This window comes from Delphinapterus leucas, chromosome 15, assembly GCF_059928025.1.
Source record: "Delphinapterus leucas isolate spDelLeu-1000000601 "Yukka" chromosome 15, BTC_Dleu_Yukka2, whole genome shotgun sequence".
NCBI classification, from domain to species: domain Eukaryota; kingdom Metazoa; phylum Chordata; class Mammalia; order Artiodactyla; family Monodontidae; genus Delphinapterus; species Delphinapterus leucas.
The window spans coordinates 79862931-79883145 of record NC_143143.1 but is presented as its reverse complement, the minus strand read 5'-3'; the positions used below and the strand labels follow the sequence as shown (position 1 = coordinate 79883145).

The window sequence follows — 20215 nt, the reverse complement described above, 5'->3', positions numbered from 1 at the left end:
ATGAGGAAGAATGGAAACTATTCCAATGCGTTGCACCTACTCCAGTTGGGTTTAGAAATCAGGTGCTCCGTTTAGATGGTGCTGGGTAATGTCACCCTCATTTTGAATCCTTACTCCCAAAGCGACGGGAACATATTTTATACTTAAGCTGTATTAGCGCCTGGACATTTATTACCTCTGGTATTAATTTGCTTGTTTTGCCACATTATATAATGGGAGGTCACTTTATGCTATAAGCTGTAATTTTTGAATTTTATGGTATAAGTTGACCTGCTTCAGGAACCTGGATATAAAAAGCCTTGCTGTCAAGGGATAAAGAACAAGTTGTGCTGTTTTAATGGTTTAATTTATGCATTAATTTCACAAAGTTTTTGTTGAGGGCTTAATATGTGCAGGCTCCGTGTCTGTGCTCTTCCAGGAGCTTCCTGGTAAGGAAAGAAATGCACATTTCCACACACATACGTCTGTGATCCATTCTGTGCAGGTAGCAGCTAGAGTCATCTTTAGAAATGCCAGATGGATCGTGCCATTCCTCTACATAAACCCCCCACAATGAACTTAGAATAACCTAAACTCAACATCAGAGCCTGCACAGCTGGGTCTGTGCTAAACATTCAAACTTATCTGGCCCCGAGATCACGGAGTTTCAGCAACACTGTCCTTTCAGTTTCCCTCAACACTCCAACTCTTACTTGCCTCAGGGCCTTTTCACTTGCTGTCCCTGTCTGAAATCCTTTTCTCATTCATTTCAGGACTAGCTCGCTCAATCTTTCATGTCTCAGTTGTCACCTCTCAAAGTGGCCTTCCTGCAGCACCCAAAGTAAATGAGCACCACTGCTACCCAGGCCCTCAGTACTTTATTTATTTTCCTTATGGATCTGAAATGGTCTTGTTTATTAATTTGTTTTCTGGTTTCTTATCTTTCTCCTCCTACAATATCTGTGAGGGGAAGAAAAATGCCATCTATTCACTGCTGTACCCTTGAATTCCAGCACAGTGCCAGACACAAAGAAAGGCAAAAACATGTAACATAATATCAGATAGGTGTAAATCTAATAAAGGAAACAAAACAGGGTGATGAGTAAAAGACAAGTGAAAGGGCTGGACGGCTTTAGATCAGGGTTTGGCAAACTGTGGCCCGTGGGCCACCTGTTTTTGTGGGGCCCACAATCTAAGAATGGTCTTTACATTTTTAAATGGTTGAAAAACAGTCAAAAGAAGAATGCTATTTTATGACCCATAAAAATCATAGGAAATTCAAATTTTGGTGTCCATTGATAAAGTTTTATTGGAACATAGCCACACACACACACACACACACACACACACATACCTATCACCTATTGCTGCTTGCACGATGCAATGGCAGATTGAATAGTTGTGATGGAGACTCTCTGGCTACAGCCCTGAAAATATTTACTAGCTGGCCCTTCAGAAAAAGTTTGCTGACTCCTGATTTAGAGAGATTTTCAGGGAAGAGTCCTTAAAGAAGATGATATTTATGTTGAGATTTAAGTGATGAGAATGGTGAACATAAGGTTCAGAAAGACTCTCTTTGACATCCAAAGAGAGAATAAACACTCATAAAATGGTAGCTCTTCTCATTATGATATAAGCTTTGAATTAGGACCTTTAATCTGGCAGGTGGGTGCTGGGCAAACTGGCACAAGGTGGTGAGCAGAGCTGAGAAGCTCAGCAGGTGATCACTGCAGCAGTCCTAGCAAGAGACAGGGTGTCCTTCCACTAACCCAACTGTTGTGGAGACAGAGGTGGAAGGGGTGAAGTGGGCAAAGCATTATGGGGGTCCAGTTAAGAAAAATAGTGATGCAATGGAGAGTGGTGGGGGGAAAAGGGGAAGAGGAGGGTCCGTAGATCCTAAGCTGGAGCACCGTGAGAAGAGTGAGGCCACTCACTGTCATTTCAGAATCAGAAAAATGAGATGTTAGAAGAGCGAAAAGCCGGCCTGGGTCAAGCTTGAACAAGGATGAGCTGGATTCAAGGCCATCCCCACCATGTCCCAAAACACTGATATCACAACCCCTCTGGGCAGACCAATCTCAGCCCAAGTTGTAAAGTGCTGACTCCTTCTACTGCTTCCAGGAGTGTGCATCTGACCAGGCCGAAGAGAGCATCCCGTTCTCCCAGCCACAGGCATTGCTTCAAGAGGATGTGAGCCCACAGGCCAATTAAACTCAATCTCCATAGTTCATTGACACTCTTGGGAAACAGGCACTCTTTCCACTGAAACTCCTAAACTGCTAAGAAATAACCCTGGAGCTGGTCCAGACAATCTTGTCATTTGCCTGAAAATGAAGACAACATAGAGGAAATCTGAGATGAAAGATCAAGTTCCAATGACAAACCTCCTTTGAACCTAGAATTCATCCAAGCACGAAACCAACAATTCCATGTTTTACTTAATTAAGTTTGACTTGGTTTGCAGTCAATTATAAACAAGAGATTTTGATAAACATAGTTTGGAGGTAACATGCTGAACAGTTTTAACTGTTGCTTCCCAAATAATTATACGGCCTTTCTTTTCAGAGTTAAGGAAGGTATTAAGCTAAGTCAAGGGGAGGACTGATTCCCCTGACTTCCAGTCAAGGCTCTTGAGACAGGAAATTTTTCCTGATACAGTAGAAACTACTGAGTTGATACTATCTACCATTTTAAGTGATCTCAGCAGAGTCATGCAAACTTCCAGGCCACCTCCTGCTTTCCTAGACTTTGGTCCACTCCTCGTGCTGTCCCTGTACTTCAGCTTCTGTTCTCTCTTCCGCTCCTCTAATGGGTGATCCATGGTCTCGCCATCTTGGTTTGCCCTGATTTTGTACACTAAGCTAGGATCTCCCTGACAGCTCATGCTGCTTCTTCACCGAGGAAAGAGTGTTAGACAGGCTCAAAGACTGAATTAAAGTTAACAAGAGCTAACATTTTAGAGCACTCAACAACATGCCGGGAACTGTGCAGAAAGCAGTGGTTCTCGAAGTGTGGCCCTTGGACCAGCATCACTGTATCATCTGGGAACTTGTTAGAAATTCAAATTATCTGGCCCCACCCAAGAGCTACTGAATCTGACACTCTGGGGGTGGGGCTCAGCCTTCTGGGGGGTTTTAGCAACACCCCCTCACCCCCCCTGCCAGTGATTCTGACACACACTCTTTGAGAACCATTGGCTTAAAGTGTTATTTGGATTATCTTTTTCAACCCTTTTTATTGACCCCCAAGGTAGGACAGTTATCCCCATTTTATGGATGAAGAAACTCAGAGAGATTAGGACATTTGCTCTTACTGCTAGTGAGTGGTAGAGCTGGGTTCGAACCCAGGCAGCCTGACCCACAAACCTCTTCAGAGCTCCCCAGCAAGGGTGGACAGAGCCACTCAGCAACCTTATTCCCAGGCAGAGCGCCGGGCTCACGTTGCAGTGGGCTGGCAGAAATGCTGCCTCAGATTGGCATGTCCTGTTGTCTTTTTGCTGATTCCTAGCGAAACTTAGGACACATTTCTCAATCTCCAGAACTTTCCACTTAAAAATATTTTTTGGAAAAAAAAAAAAAAAGGCAGCCACAGAACAGAATCCCAAGTAATCCTCAACTCAGGTCCACTGGGGTCCTAGAGAAGGCTCAGCGTGACGAGGAATATTTGTGATCATCAGTTTGCAACCTCTCCTCTTGAAAGCCACCTCCCCTTCTAAGTTCCTCTTCTCTGTGCACTGCATCTCTTCCCAGTTAATACTGTGTGGTTACAGATGCCACTTTGCTTGCAGTGATTTATAAGCCATCGCTAATGTTCAGTTGTAATTTCCCATTTCAGACGCGAAAATGGCTCATAACATTCACCACAAGGGCCTCTCTACAATGATATATAATTTAAAAATTAACACAAGGACAGAGGAGACTCTGCATTTTTGAACTAGGAACTTAGAGATTCAGAGGTTAAAACTTGATAAGGTGAGCTCAAGGAATTAGATGCGTTATTAAAGCAAATGTCTCTGTTCCTGACTTCAGAGCTTTTCCTAGCATCTTCCAGTTCACTTGGACTTGTCAAAGCGCAAGCCCACAAATGGTATATTTATATTAGGGTATTTTCCCCCCATTGTTAGGAACATTCTCTAATTCCTGACACAGACCTTTCCGATATAAACCATGCTGTCTGAAAGCAAGCAAAGCAGAAAAACAATCAATGCTAGATTTCCAGCAGGGGCTAAACAGACCTGAACAGCAAGACCAACATGACCTTGTGGCGATTCTCTGGGGGAAAACCCGTGGCTGCATTGACAGTATCATTGGCTCTGGCTGGAGATGGACCCAGAAGACTCTGGAAAGTAGACTATGCAGTATGCCCATCTCCAGGGATGGGGACATTGACAGGGACAGAGGTAGGAACAAAAAAAAGACAGGGAAAGAGAAAGTGAGCTGGTGCAAGAAGAAGAGATAGGGTACTGTTTCTGTATGTGTAACACTAGAAATACTTTGGTGTTTGTATTGGTTCAACCGTTCGTGGCCTTGTGACCGAATCGTTTCCTGGTCTGCTGCAGCATCAAGAGGTTACAATTATGGATTGCAAATTTATTGACATTTGACATCTACATCAGCCTTCCTCTGATCAACAGACCTCTCTGCCACCAAACTGAATAATTACAGAAGATTTCAGCAGTCACGGGGATGCCAAAAAGGTCATTAAATCATCTTGAAGAAACAACGTGTTCCTCGATCTCATCTTGCCAGTAAATCTTCCGTTGAAGTCGGGACCACCTAGTGTTGACGCGCAGAGGAGGGGGCTGAATTACAGAATGGAGAAAGGAATTAAATTAGCACTGAAAAATAGGAAGGCCAGCACAGCAGGGACCTTTCATTTTGTGTTTCGTAATTCCTAGAGAAGCATAAAAATAGTGGTTTACTTTTATCAGATGGATTCATCTAGGCAAACAGGCAGTAATGGCAAGCTTGGGAGTTGAGGGGCGTCCAGGGGAGATATGGGAGGAGCAGCTGTACCCAGGTCCTCTGAAGCCCACTCAGGACCCGATGATACGAAGTCTTTAGGATTTGTCCCGATGCCCCCCAGGTCTTCTTCGTCTGACGTCCTTTCTCCTTCCTTGACAAGCACGGCTCTGAGGGGCCCGGAACCCCCTTGGCCTTGCTAATTCCGCTCCATGCTCGCTGTCTCCACTGCAGTCCAGATGCCACCAGCTTTCCCCTCGCTTTCCCACAGCCCCCTTGCTGGCCCCCCCCTTCTCTCCTATCCCTCTCATCCCTTCCGCATGGCAGTCAGACTGATCTTCTCAAAGACAAAGTAGAACACACCTCTCGCCTGTCTAACCCCCTCTGATGGCCTCCCGTTGGGCTTAGGGAAAAAAATCCAAAGTTCTGAGGATGTTCTATCAAGTCCTACCTTGCTTCGTGCCTCCTTGCCCACCCCCGGGTCATGTCCCAGCCCTCCAGCCCCAGCTGTCAACACTCCACCTTTCTCTGAATCAGACACACCAACCCCTCTTCCTGCTTTCCTGTCTGGGATGCTCTGCCCTCAATTTGTCTCGTGTCCATCTCCTTCTCATCTCCTTCCCCTGACCACCCCCCCGCCCCCTTACTTAAAGTAGGGGGCCCCATCCTAGGCCCACACACTGCCCTGTGTTTCCTCGGCAACCCCTCATTCTAAGAAATGACTGACTTTTATTTTTGTGCTCAGTAAATGTTAGCCATTAAGATTATTATCAACCCGGGTCCTTTGACTAAGATGCAAGGTCTGGGCTTCTCTTACCCTCAGGGGGAGCCCAGCACTTAGGACATGCTTGGTGCAGGGCAGGTTCTTCCAGGGGATGGATGGATGGGCGACTGAATGAAGGTCCCTGATGCTCCTGCCACAAAAGAACGCAGAACTTAGCCCAGATGCACAAGCCTCGTGGCAGGGTCTGTCCTCTGGACAAACCGTCTTTACAGTGGGCTGGGAGTATTTCTGGCTTCCGTTTACTTTTCTGGGCTGTGCAAAGCCTGAAGATTTCTTCCCATTGGGATTCCACTGTGTGCTGGGCACGGTGCTGAGGGTTTCACATGCTTCATCTATTTACCTGCCTCTCTGAGGGGTGACACGGGCATTACTGTCATTTCACACTGGGGGATGTCCAAGGGTCCCTCAGCTCCGATCACCTCCTAGATACCCACTTTTCCCTCCATCCTCTACTCGTTCCCTCCTTCCTTTCCTTCTCCCTGCCTCCCTTCCTCCCTCCTTTCCTTCCTTTTTTCCCCAACATTTATAGTCTGTGTATAATGAGCTAATGAGAAGCAGCCCCGCCCCCCTGGAGCTTAGAGGCGGGCCCCAGCTTCGTGTCCGCAGTAAACAGGCGGCTCCGGTGAAAGTCCACAGCCCCACCCCTTGCCAGCCCTACAGAGTCAACGTCAGGGAAACAACGTTGAAACATTTCAATAAAGCAAAGCTTTCTCGAGCGTCTGTCTCTCTGAGGCTCACTAGACGAAGTTTATACACCCACGTGGAAGCCGTCGTCTGCCTCGCCTGCAGCCCCCGCCGCCTGCTCGGCCTCCTGTCTCTCCACCTTATCCGCAAGCCCGGATCCAAGCACGCTGGCGCGCATTTTCTGGCATGAACACACACTCTCTCTGGCTGGCAAGGCTTCCCTAAGGCCGTTCCTTCTTTCCACGGGACCCTCCCCCTTCTTCTCCACCTGGCAGGCTCCGCATCGCCCCAGACCCAGCCCAGAGCTCTGCTCGTGGCCAGACCTCCTTCCACCCTCGGGGCTCCGCCGGCCCAGTGCCTTCCTGGTGGCCGCCCTGAGCTCCCCGTTAGCCTTGGCCGCGCCGACTTTCTTCTGCGACCGTCAGCTCCGGTCTCCGTGCCGCTCCCCACGCTGCCTCGTCCCCGCACCAGCCACAGCCCCCAACATGTAACAGGCGTTTCCTCTTCATTGACTGTTTCCATATCTGCCTTTCCCCAGTGGAGGGTCCCGAGACAGGACATGGGACTTGGCTCCAGCACATTCTAATTGCCATGGTTGCTGTTATGATTCCATTTGTTAGACACATTTGCCCAACCTCGATTCTAGGAGTGCTGTATTTTTTTTTTTTTTTTTTTTCTGTTCGCGGGCCTCTCACTGTTGCGGTCTCTCCAGTTGTGGAGCACAGGCTCCGGACGCGCAGGCTCAGCGGCCATGGCTCACGGGCCCAGTCGCTCCACGGCATGCGGGATCTTCCCGGACCGGGGCACGAACCCGTGTCCCCTGCATCGGCAGACGGACTCTCAACCACTGCGCCACCAGGGAAGCCCAGGAGTGCTGTATTTTAACACTGATGGGAGATGCTCTCTTTAATTCTATGTGCCTCATACTGTACTAGGGGGACACTTAGTAGGTTTTAAAAGTTGTTATAACAGGATGTGAGGCCAGCCTACATGCGGCCAGTTGGTAGAAGAGGCAGCTGAGGGTCAGAGAGGTGAGGTGACCTGCCCCAGGTCTCTCAGCTAAGAAGTGGAGACCCGGCCCCAAGGCCCGGCCTCAGCAGTTCCAGGGCCCGCGTTCCTCTGCCATAGGCTTCCTTCACGGGATTTTTAGACACATCACGAAGACTCTGTCTCCTAAGACTTTGTGACAGGCCTTCCCTCCACGTCCAAAGTCCCCTCACTTTTCATCTTCCTGCATTTCTAGGCTGATGAGGTCCCGATTGGTCTTTGACTTCTAAGCCAGAGCAAACACTATCTAATAAGGACCCGTCTCCATGGTTATCGCACACCAGAGAATCCACAGGAAGGCAGCAAAGGGGGAAGTGGAAGCTACAGCAAATGGGGGGAAGGAGGGAGAAATAAACAATTAAACATGACAAAATCCTCTTGTGCACAAAAATAGAATTATCTGACTGTGAAATCGAGTAATGTAGCATTGAAAATAACATAACCTGAAACATCATTTTTTTCCTCCATAGATGAAAAAATACCGGATAAAACCATGCACGTTGAAAGTGCCAATTTTCTGGAGGTCCTGAGTGGTAGAAGTTGTCTGTGTCAAAGATTTGAGCTTTTGAGATATTTAAAATTTTTTTTTTTTTTTTTTTTTTTTTTGCCCATTCATCTTCTCTCCCATGCAAGTAACTTGTGGACGGGGTTCACATCTCACACTTTGGTGTAGCACCCAATAGAATTTAAGCCAGGGGATACCAGAAAGGTGATGGGAGAACTTTTGTCCAGAATTCCAGCTTGAGGTAGATAGTCATTTGCCCACACGTGATTTCCAGATGTGCCACTTATTAGCCGTGAGAGCCTGATCACTTCCCCTCTCCAAGGGCTGGTTTCTTCCCTTGTAGCCTAGGCATAATCACAGTCCTTTCTTTATAGAGTTTAGGGTTAAAATTAATTGAGATAGGGGCTTCCCTGGTGGCGCAGTGGTTGAGGGTCCGCCTGCCGATGCAAGGGACACGGGTTCGTGCCCCGGTCCGGGAGGATCCCGTGGGCCATGGCCGCTGAGCCTGCGCGTCCGGAGCCTGTGCTCCGCAACGGGAGAGGCCACAGCAGTGAGGGGCCCGCGCACCGCAAAAAAAAAAAAAATTAATTGAGATAATATACATAAAGGGCCTCACACAATAGCTGGGATGCTGTAAACGCTCAATAAATATTAATCCTCTGTCAATATCCATCAGTGACAACAAGGACAATAGTGGTAGCGGACACTGTGCCAGCCACTGATTTTAGCTTTCTTTGGCCCCATTAATCAACGTCATCATTTGCATCAAAATGCACGGAGGATCAACGCAGACCTTCCTAAGCACGACCCCGCCGCCAGGGACGCTGGACTGCAGCCAATGAAAATGTTCAAGGTAGATGATGTCGGGGAGAGGAAGGGGGCGTCAGAGGGGAAGACATGCAGGTTAACGGTACATTGCATCCTTTCCCAGGGCCACCCAAACACCACCCAATACTACTGCTTCCCCCTCAAAGCTGTTTTAGTTACATCGGTCCTAGCAGTCTCTCCTTATTTCTTTAAATCAAATGGCACAATCCACCCCCATCTTGATTTAAGCCTTAAGCAAACCCAAGAGGATTTTTTTGAGAGGAGAGTGATGTTCGTCAAGCCCTCGCTCCGTGGGCCAGGCCCAGCGCTGAGCACTGCCCGTAATGTGCACTGTTTTCCCTAACCCTGGACACAAGCTGAGAAAGGAGAAAGGGAGCTGCACTGCCCGCCACCCTGTCTGTGCCAGCCTCTCTCATCAACCTGCACGTAGATTATTTTTTCAGGTTTTCACAGCACTGCTGGAGGATTAGCCCAGTAGAAGGGCCCTCCGTGCCTAAATATATCATATGCTTCCTGCCAGTAAAATAAACAAAGAAATAAAGACTATTCCAGGAAAAACAACCACCGCCACTTTTCCGCAGCACCCTGGACTCATGGGCTTTGGGAAGTGAATGTGCGCAACACAAAGTTCTCTAAAACCCCCAAATGTGACATGTGCCTTGGGCTCCTGGCATCCTTTCTTCCTGCCAGGTGAGCCTGGGGTAACATTGACACTGGATTTAATAGGAGAACATGACATGCAGTGATTTTCAACAAACACCTGTTCTTTCAGAGGAAGAGTCAGGGAAGAACGCACAGCACACCAAATCCTCTTCTATTTTGGTATCCTTTATGCATTCCGTTATCTCCGTGGCCTACATATCATTTAACAAACTGCCCTGCGATTCTTGCAGGGCGTGGCGTCGTGACTGATTTAAAATCCCCGCATTGCTAAAACTGCATTGTTCTTCATCAAGTTGAGTCATTTTTATGTGAAGTGTCAAGCTCCCTAACAAATAACTCCTGCCAGACAAATCAAGTTCCTCGTCTTAGAGCCACGGCTAAATAGTTTATAGCTTTAATCTGCTCACCGAGGTGTGCAGTCTATGACAGTAATTATAAATGCAAGGAGAAATTATAGCTGAATGCTTTAACTGCATTAGGAGCCGTTTGATGAACAATCATGAGTGCCTGCTCATTTCCAACAATAGAGGGCAAGTTGGTGTCAATGCATTAGAAAGATTTCAGTTCTGCATGGCTTTTTCTCTCATTTACCATGGAATGTCACTTGTCTCCTATAAAGTAGAAAAAAAACCACCGTGGAACGCTTTAAACTTGATCGTTAAAAAAAAGACAAAGAGAAATGCAGGAGAAAACTGTTTATCATGATGACTTCTGGGTTTGTTTCGTTTTTTTTTTTTTCTGTTTTGTTTGGCGGGCAGGTTCAGTTTCAAATTAGTTCGGTGAAGGTAACTGCTTGTTTACTTACTAGGGGCCTAAAAAAAACCCAACCTCAAGCCATTTTCAAAAAATCTTTACAGAGAAAGGCTTCTTTCAAGGAAGGGCAAGTTCAAATTCCGCCCAGGCAGGGGCCCCGTGATTGGTGTGTGTCTCTCAACTAGATCCTGCTCTCCATCTGTATCTACCTAAGCTAATGACACAATTTAGCTCTATTTTCCTCTCCTCACTTTTGCAGAAAGACGTTTTTAATTTCGCTGAAGAATTACACAAATGTATTTTAAAGACATAAATCCATATAAAAAATATGAGCTAATTAAAACATTGCACTCCCTGTCGCTCATGGATTTTCAATTTAGCGAAAGAAAAAAGAATTGCATCTGGTTAAATGAAAAGATGATACTGACGGCAGATTGGAGTAAATGAAAAATAATGTTACTCTATATTAAAGCACCAAATTATACCCGTCAGGATTTGAGCATTCGGAAGTCCAAATGAGGGGGAAAGTGCAACGGAGACGGAGACGCATTGATGCAAAAGAGGGGTTAAGCCAGATCTCTCGAGTGACATGAAAACATGAAAAGAGGTGACGCATTTGTTTCTCGCTGCGTTAGAAATGCCGCGGTCTCATGGTCAAACGCCCTGTTTCCAAATTCTCATTTTGCTCCCCCAAAATTAGAGTCCGGATGAGGATTAAAAAAATTCTCACACATCTATCTTCCCTGGAATTTGGGTCATTTCTTGGTGAGATGCTCTATGGTAATTGTATGATCACCTGACTGAACAAGGAAATGACAATGAAGAGAGCGAGGATGCATTGCTTCTTCGCCCGGGTCAGTCCCAGGCCCCTGAGTTGTGGTGTTTGATTTGTAGCTGGAGCCTCCCAGAGGCCAAGGAGCCCTTATCACCTCTCCACCCTTACACCACATTTTATAGACTTTTTTTCTGAGCTGTTGGATGTATTCCTGGCCGTGGGTAGCACCTGGAAACCATCAGGCAAGACGGAGGAGAAGCCAAGAGGCAGAAGAAACTTGATGAGCGTTGGGCAGTCCTGGGTTCGAATCCCACCTCGATGCGCCCTGTGTGCTCTGAGACAAATCACGGAAGCCCTTGAGCTTTCTGCAAAATCAGGATGATCTGAATACCCGTGCCTGACTCATAGAAAGAGGCCAAGAGGCGGTAGTTTTGCTGTCATTGCTATCATTATAATTAAATGGTAGGTCACGGTTTCCTTGGGGCACCTGCTTAGTATTAAATAGCTCAACCTGGGAACACCGTGTAAGTTCTATACACTTCAGGCGACGCAGAAGAGCACGGTGTGGGCCTGTAGGCACTGCCTAGAACTACCTCTTCTTGTGAACCTCCTATGAGCCAGGTTTCACGGAAAAGAATTTCGTACGTTTACTTAATTCTCACAACTTTTCTGTGAGGGGAGAATGATGTCCACGTTTTCTAGACACAGAAGTGGGGCATATCTAAGAGACAGTGGGTGAGTTAGGGTTTGAACCCAGGCCTGCAGGACTCGGCAGCCCTGACGTCACACTGCCCCTGGTACCACCGTTCCCCTCCTCGGCTTCCCCCAGGACTGGCCAGATGCCCTCCTGTGTGCTCCTTTCAGCGTCTACCCCAGAGCTGCCCGTCTCTGTGTCTCCCACGAGCCTCCAAGGCAGACCCTTGTCCTGGTCACTGGCTTATTCCCTGGGATTAGCACAGTGCTTGGCATGGAGTGATGGCTTTCTAGATGGGTGATAATGAATGAGTGAGGCTCAGAGATGGTGGGAATTTGAGAAATTCATGCAGAATCTCTCTGCTTCCATTTCCTCCCCTGTAACATGGCTGAATCAACCCTACTTCATAGGGCTGTTTGTGAGTATCAAGTGAAGTAATGTCTGTGACGTGCTTGCTGCAGCCCTGGCACATTTGGCTGGTATAATCAGCATGACTGTTGGTTCTCCATCACATAGTCTTTGCTAATAGAGTCCGGTGCACAGTAAAATCACAGACAATATTTGTTGAAAGATGAAAGAGAGGAGAGAAGACAGGAAGAAAGGAGGGAAGGAGGGAGGGAGGAAGGGAAGGAGGGAGGGGGAAAAAAAGAAAGGAAGGCAAGAAAGAATATTATTTGCTGGATAAGGCAAGGGTGATGCCTCTAATAGACATCAGTTAGTCCAGCCCATTTTGTTCTTCCCAGGCTGCCATATAACCCATGCTGTTAGGGTTGCCAGATTTAGCAAATAAAAATACAGAATGCCCAGTTAAATTTGAATCTCAGATAAACAATGAACACTTTTTTTTTAGTATAAATATGGCCCATGCAATATTTGGGACGTGCTTATTCTAAAAACTTATTTGTCATTTACCTGAAATTCTAATTTACCTGGACATCCTGTATTTTATCTGGGAACCTATGTGCTGTTCACCCTGAACGTGGGTTTTAGATTCATTCCCTCCATCAATTTCAAGGCTAGTTGTGCTGCTAAACTTGTACACTCTTGTACACTACATTACAGGGCAATGACTATAATTTCAGGTCCTTATGCATTCTAGACTCATTGATTTTTTTCTCTGTTTTAATTTCTGTCATTCAAGTGCATGTGGTTTTTAAAGGTATATACAAATATCTATTGAAATCGTTTTAGATTACTTATATCCTAAACTAGGGATGCACATTGAACATTTTCTAATTAATTTTTAATGAAAAGTTGCATTTAATATTTGGCAGAGAATTTTGTAGAACTTAAGACATATCTAAGAAAAGAAAGAAAATTCAGGTCAAAATTCTCATCTTGCACAGAACACAGGTACGGTGAAGCTCCCCTCCCAAATTTTCCACAAAATCTTGACCATCCTTACTAAGACAACATGTCATTTTGTACAATTTGTGCTATCATGCGTACCAACTAAAAGGAGAGCTCCAGATAAGAGTGATCTCATTTTGTGATCATTTGAAAACATATATGCCTGATTCTAAGCAGTGGGCAAGGTTTTGCACGCCTATTGTTCTAAGAGTGGACCCGCAGGGTGGAGGAATTCTTTTCTAGGTGAAGGGCAGCAGAAAGCCACCTGTGTGCAGATGTGGGAGCCATTCAGGCAGACCGGGAGATCTTTAGTATCAACACAAACACCAAGCGCCTGCATCACTTTTTGTATGCACACAACACATACACTTTGAATGAGTTCCAAACACTCAAACCTGTTTTTCTGCCGTCCTCTCTCAGAATCACAGCATTGATGGAGCTTCGTTTTCATATAATGATAACTTTGTAATATGGTGCTTTGAAGGTCCAAATCAGAAATGTTTATTCTGTACAGATGCAGAGGGATGAGAAAAGGGCTATCTTATCTATGTATTTAACAGACTTGTAAGTACCTTTGTGTCGGTTTTTCCAAATTATTGGTTTTTCTTTGCTTCCCTAGAACAGGTTTGTGCATTTCAGATTTGGACTGAGGCTTTCTTTCCCTCCCCATTCTCCATTTACATACTGCAATGTTTTGGCTGTGCTATTAATTTTTAAAAAATGATTACAAACCTCAAATGTGGAAAATTGGTCTTCACTGTAGCACAAATAAACACTACCTATTTGTCCTTTTCACCATGGTTTGGACCTACCACTATGGGATTGGAAGCATTTATCTCTGTGTGTTCTGTGTATATCCATCTACTTTTTTCTTTTTTGAAGGACCAGGAAAGCATGATAGTAAGTTACATAAAATTTAAAATGTTATATAGCAAATAAGTAGGTGTCATGGACACCCAAGCTCACATTTAGATCCAATAGATGCATTTCAGCTTTTCTTTCAATAGTATGAGCTGAACAAATCATGCTGGGAAAGCAAGAGAGGAATCTGCCAGTAAATACACTTTAATTATCATGATAAAAACATGCAAACAAAACAAAAGTCTTCATTTGGGCCCAGAGAGCCATTAGCCGTTAGAGCGATAGGATGGGTTCCCCCTTTGTCAGAAGCTCTTAGATCTTCTCGCTGAGGCAACAGCCCCAGTTTTTAACCCTTCATTTCATTCTGACCAGCCTTGCATTCAGTGAACCTCCCTATGTGATGTGAAGTGAGCCCAAAGCCGCATCATATACATGGCCGTCCCCACCCGGAACTCCGCTGGTGCCCATGGCTCGGTGGCTTGATCCGAAAGTCTCCCATTTAACAACAAGTGCTCTGACAGGAGGAGGTGGTGAGGGCTTATACAGTTGACCCTTGAACAACATGGGTTTGAGCTGCCTGAGTCCACTTATACATGGATTTTTTTCAAGCGTAAATACTACATAGCCCAGGGTTGGTTGAATCTGCGTGTGTGGAACCTCGGATACAGAGGAAGCAGGGATAGGCAGGCCACACCGTAGGGAGGGCCGACTATAAGTTACACGCGGATTTCCCACTGCGCAGAGGGTTGGCACCCCTAACCCCCAAGTTGTTTAAGGGTCAAGTGTATGCTAGTATGAGCTGTTCGTATCTCATATCTTAACCAAAAGAGCTAATCTATAACCTAGCATGACATAAACTGGGCTGGCAAGTGCCAAAGGCTTAAGTCAGGTTGGGTCCCATTATGGGGTGTGGCCTAACACCCCAACCTGAACGTTTGATGGTCCCTAGCACGTGGGGGGTGTCATGCTGGAGGGGAGAGAAAAGGAGGTAGAGAAAATACATAAAGGGCGGTGAAAGGAAGTTCAGCCTTGCTTATGCTCAACGTTTGAAAATGGCTGGTGGGACTAGTCTGCCAAGGTACTTGACCTTGGCGTCTGTCCTCTTTCCTGAAGGTGACATAGGTAGTCTGGGCACTGGTGACTCTGCCAGGCATGGAACTTTGATGATACATGATGCCAATTATCTCAAGCTGTGGGACCCCATGTGCCTTGGCAATGAGTGTGCAGAACGTCCTTTGCTTCTTTATATAAAATAAAATCTCAAAGCCATGCATTGCATCTACCTTTGCTAAAGGTGGACTCTGATATTAGCTTTATCTTCAGGACAACCAAAAGACGAGGGAGGAAAATAAGCTTCCTCTCTTTTCATCTCAGTGTTCTGCAGAAAGAGTATTTTCCTACCATCCAACTACAGGGCATATGCCCTTTCACAGGAGACGTAATGGATAGGAAATAAAGGGGAGGGAGTGGAAGGTAGTAATTGCTGCAAGTAAGCTGCCCAAAGCATTAATTACTAGTAATAATAATAAAGCCAGCTTTAAACTATTCATGAGTTGATTAAGAAATCTCTGTATAGTGGCTGCCCCCAGGAACCCTACAATCTTTATTCGCTCGCTCACTTTTTAAAAAGAATTTTCATCACCTTGTAAGTCATTCGCGTTACTCTCGGAAGGTGAGGTGGTGAAATGGGACAGTAAGAAAAGTCAGTACTTATCAATTAAAATGAGGTGTAGCCTTGGCCGGACTTTGAAAGTTGGGCCTTGGGTAACTAAGAGGGGCCTTGGGTATCAAGAAGCAGTATACCTGTGAGCTCCATCTCTCTGAACCCATTTTATTCTATTTCCCAACGCTGAACTGGAGAAATTGAGAGAATGGCTAGGGCTTAATTATCATGTTCTAGAGTCTTCCACAAAAATTCGTGCTATTCCAGCAGGTTACTGTGCTCTTGGTATAGGGAGATGTCAGCTGCCTCTAAATAGACCCATCTCCCTTCTAGAAGCTCCTCACAAAGTGACTGTCACAACCACGTGGGAGCAAACCCATACCTGCAGAGCTATTCTTCATCCACGTCTGTTACAAACTGTGAATGGTGCTCGGGTGACTTGCTGTGCGTTTTGCTTAGGTGGAGTTTTACTGCGTGTTTGCTCACAAATGTCCGACAGCACAACTTACACTTGAACTTAGAGTCTGTGTCCTCTTCGCCAGCTATGGTTTCCGGTGACCTCTGAGCCGACGATACCCGGGAGATCTCTCGCTCCACTTTGCTTTGCTGTTCCACGGCCACGCGGGTCATGTCCTTCATTTGGAAACCTAGGTGAGATTCTAAGTGACTGATGTAGGTAGAAGGGGTTCGGAACTGGGAGACACAGTCGCTGCAATAAAAGATAGGCTGTCCTTTGTCCATGTTTTTCAGAAATTTGGTCCCGCCCGTTTTCCTAAGTTGGTACTTGACGTTGGCGAGCCAGTGGCTGATGGTGGTCATTGAGAGCCCCGTAAACTTCGAGATCTGCATTCGCTCTTGTGGGCCCAGATCGGACAGCAGGTATTTGCCCTCCGATGTCTGGAAGAGGCTGGAGGCAAACTGAGCCTGCAGGATTAGAAGATGCTGAGGGTTCCAGTTGGACTGCCGGCCTTTTCTTTTATGCAAGGTTGAGACTTCGCTGGACACGTCCTCAAAGCGCCTGACGTCCATCTCCAGCTTCACGGGAGGGACCCTGGAGGAAGCAGCAGGCTTTGGGGTGGTGGCTTTGGGGAGGACTTTGACCATGTCCGCGATATCAGACAGAGCGTGCTTCTGGGGCGGGGACGTACAGGACTGTGCTTGCGAGGACTCAGCCTTCTTGCTTTTGGACTTGGTCAGGTCGATGGGCTGATCGTTGCTCTCAAACAGGTAGCGTCTGGACACGCTGGCCGGCCTTGTGGAGACAGGACTCAAAACCGGCTTGTCCATGACACTGAGATTCGACTTATGAAACATCGACATTGTGCTTGAGCTCGGGCTGGAGCAGGAAGGAGAGCGCAAGGGTTCCGTAGCTTTGCCCAGGTGATTGTTCAGGACAGACTGCAGGGCACTGAGCGGGTTGATGCACGGCAGGGCCGAAGCATGGTTGGCGAGGGCACAGCCGTTGCTGGGAGAAGATGCTGGCTCCAAGGGCTGGGGTTTCTCTTTCTCACCACCTTCTTTCATCCGCTTGTCCTCCTCCTTCAGGGGACAAGGCTCAGCCTTTTTGGATTCTGAAGGGGGTTCACATTTGGAGAAAGAATCCCCCTCACTGTGGCTGAAAGAGGACGCCTCTTCCTGGGGACTCTCTTTCCCACACTCCTTCACCACTTCATCTTTGTCGTCGGGTTCCTTCTTAACTTGCGTGTATGGGGTCAGGCTCGTGGGCACAGAAACCAGCGGCATTACTTTCCACTTGGGTGCAATTGGCCTTAACTTGTTGCTGAGGTTGGGTCGAATCTGCAGTACCTGGGAGCCCATCGGCAAAGAAGGCTTGGTGCCCTCTGACAGCTGGTAGGCGGCATGGATGCTGGGGTACGCGCTCCAGCTGGGAGCCCCATTCTGGGCTTTGTTGATGGCGGTGGTAACAGTATTTTCCAGTGACTTCAAAATGTCGCCTCCACCCTTTGAGCCGTCTTCCAAATCTTCCTCCCTTAGATACTGGTATTTTATCGTCGGGTCTAAAGGCTTCTGTAGAGGGTCCTTACAGTCCTCGCTTTTCACGACTTTCTCATCCTTGTTGATCTGCTCTGGTTTTTCTTTTTTACTCTCTCTCTTTAACTCAGTTGTAGAAGCCGTGCAGTCGGAAGCTGAGTTACTCGATGGCTTGGGAGCCAGAGAATCACTGTTTGGGGCATCTGACAATGACTGCATCTTCTCCACGGCGAGTGGGTCTAGCACCAGCTGCTTCCCTTTCTTGGAGGCAGAGCTGGTGACCTTGAGAAAGTGACCGGTGACCATCATGTGGGTGGTGAGCTGCTGCAAAGTATCGTGGGAGCTCCCACACTCCATGCACTTCAAGATCTGGGACTTGCAGGCCTCGAACTGCCAGGTGTAGCTGGCGCCATTTTGGTAGCCGTAGCGATTGTTGGAGGACAGCTGTAAGTTGGCGTTCTTCTGAGAAGGAAACGAATCGGCAAACGATCCTGTGGTCGAATCGGGGGAACACGGCCGATTGATGTCAAAGATGCGTTTCTTAGCCGGAGTGACCATTTTCGATGAAATGGTTGGTACTGGTTCCTTCAAAGGCACTTTTTGGTAATGTTTTGTTTTGATCATGTGGACGCTCAAATCTTGGAGGGAATCGAAGGAGTCGCCACAAAACATACATTTCAGGACCTTTTGAGCGTCCTCCTTGTCCATATCCTGGAAAGCCCTTTTCCGGGGCTTTGAATAGCTCGTGGGTCTGAGCTTGTCCTTTCTGCGGTTGTCATCTTGATAGTGGCCCGTTTCGTTCATGTGCACGGTCAACTCGACCAGGGTGTCATAGGCGGCACTGCACTGCCGGCACCGGAACCTGCTGGCCCCGGTGAAAACGGTCCCGCACATCTTACTGCTCTGCCGGTACAGCTGGACCGAGCTGAACAGGCTGGGCTTCGACACGGATCTGGAAGGCAAGTTCTGCTGTAGGCTTTTGGACAGAGCGTCTTGGTGCCAATCGAAATCGGTCTTGTTGCTGCCATTTCGGGGGTCACAATTCCGCCTCTCGCTGTTGGACAGTTTGAAGCCAAGACCCAGGCCCGACCAGTAGGAATCAGACAAGATGTTGGCGTAGACGGCGGTCATTTTATCCATGCAACTGTGGGCTTCGTTTGGAAGCTCGGGGTGCACGCTTGCTTTCTTGTCCAAGGCATCTCGGCCGCACACACTCCTGATGTCTGACACCTGATCACTGGCGTCACTCAGCAAGGACTCATTCTCGGCGTCCTGATTGGACAGGTGACTTCCTGGCGAGTTCTGGTAGCTGAAGCAGCCTTTCTGCTCGGGGCCTGTTTCTAGCTCCTCGTCTGTCCCTGGGTCATTGCTGCCCTGAAGTTGAGCTACCGAACCACTGTCTTCTTCTTCCTCCTCCTCTTTTATTTCCTCCTCTTCCTTCAGCTGTTCTTCCTGGGCGTAGCCTGCCAGAGAACAAGAAGAGATGAGATAACAGTAGCAGGTGACATATCCCATCCCAATTTCCCCACTTGGACAAAGTGCTTCCCATATGGAACTAACAATGTAATCGACACTTTTATGAACTGCAAGCAACGGATACAGGAAAAAGCCAAGTGATGTCTTTTGTGCCATCTAACGCCTTTTTAAAAAAATTGGCAGGAGTCATAATTCTTTATAAGTGCCTAGAATTCCAAGTTAATAATTTTCCTGTTTAAGGAATATCACTCTAATACTCCTATAATGGGACAGTCACTAAATTCACGTGTATGACTCTCAGGAAAGCTGGACTGAAATTCAGATCCTGTTACAGACATAGCTCTACAAGAAGGACGTTGGCTCATAAGAAAACTAAGACTTGACCCTTGGCATCCTCATGGTAAGGTTTACCAAGACACTTGGCCCTGCTGACATACACTCATTTTTGAGTGCTCAGAAGTAATTTGGATGCATAGCCATTACATTTTCGATAGCGAGGGTCCTTTTCGTTACAACATTTTTATTTGTAGAGAGTCGCACAGCAGGAAGAGAGATTATGGAGTATCAAATAAAATCTTCCATTGATAGCTGAAAAATTATGTAAGCTCAGCAAATATAATGATTTTAAAATAATAGCAAATGGTGTTAGAATGGGAGATTCGGGAACTATCCTATTATTCTCAAACAGGTTTATGAAGACCTTTTCAGACAAGGCTGAAAATGCCCTCTCGATCTTGTGCCTGTAATGTCAAATGCACTGTGATTTGTGGGTACCCGTCATGAGATGCCAATTATACATTTGATTTGTAGATGCAAAATGCTATTGGGGGTGCATGCTTTCCCTTCTCTGAAAGGACTTAGGACCAGTAATTGCATAGGGAAAATGAAGGCATGAGAGAGCGGGTGCAAAGGGAATTAATGGGCAAATACCCATCAATGGAGATGAGGAATGTGACTATTTATGCTCATGTGCTCATTTTCTTCACCTGGCCTTTTCAGAGCCATGTGGATAAAATGCAACCAAAGAAGTACCAAAGCAAGGGAGATTCAGTCTTAGATGTGTAAGGGCTGCATGACCTCAATGTGGTATTTTCCTTATGAGGTCCTATCTCCCCTCTCAGTGCAGGTGGGTACTTGGGAGAAACCCTAGGACAATGCTGTTACTTCCATTCACCAGGTATAATACTTGAAAAAAGGGGT

At 46.7% G+C, this 20215-nt stretch overlaps 1 protein-coding gene across 1 annotated transcript in view; it reads right to left on the bottom strand.

Annotated features, from left to right (window-relative positions):
- Positions 1 to 1083: 1083 nt before the first annotated feature.
- Positions 1084 to 20215, bottom strand: part of TSHZ2 (teashirt zinc finger homeobox 2) — a 286648-nt gene continuing 267516 nt past the window's right edge. The window contains exon 2 of the mRNA XM_022597393.2: positions 1084 to 19002. Coding sequence (XP_022453101.1) covers positions 15938 to 19002 — 3065 coding nt within the window. The 3' untranslated portion in view covers positions 1084 to 15937. The remainder of the gene's footprint in view (positions 19003 to 20215) is intronic.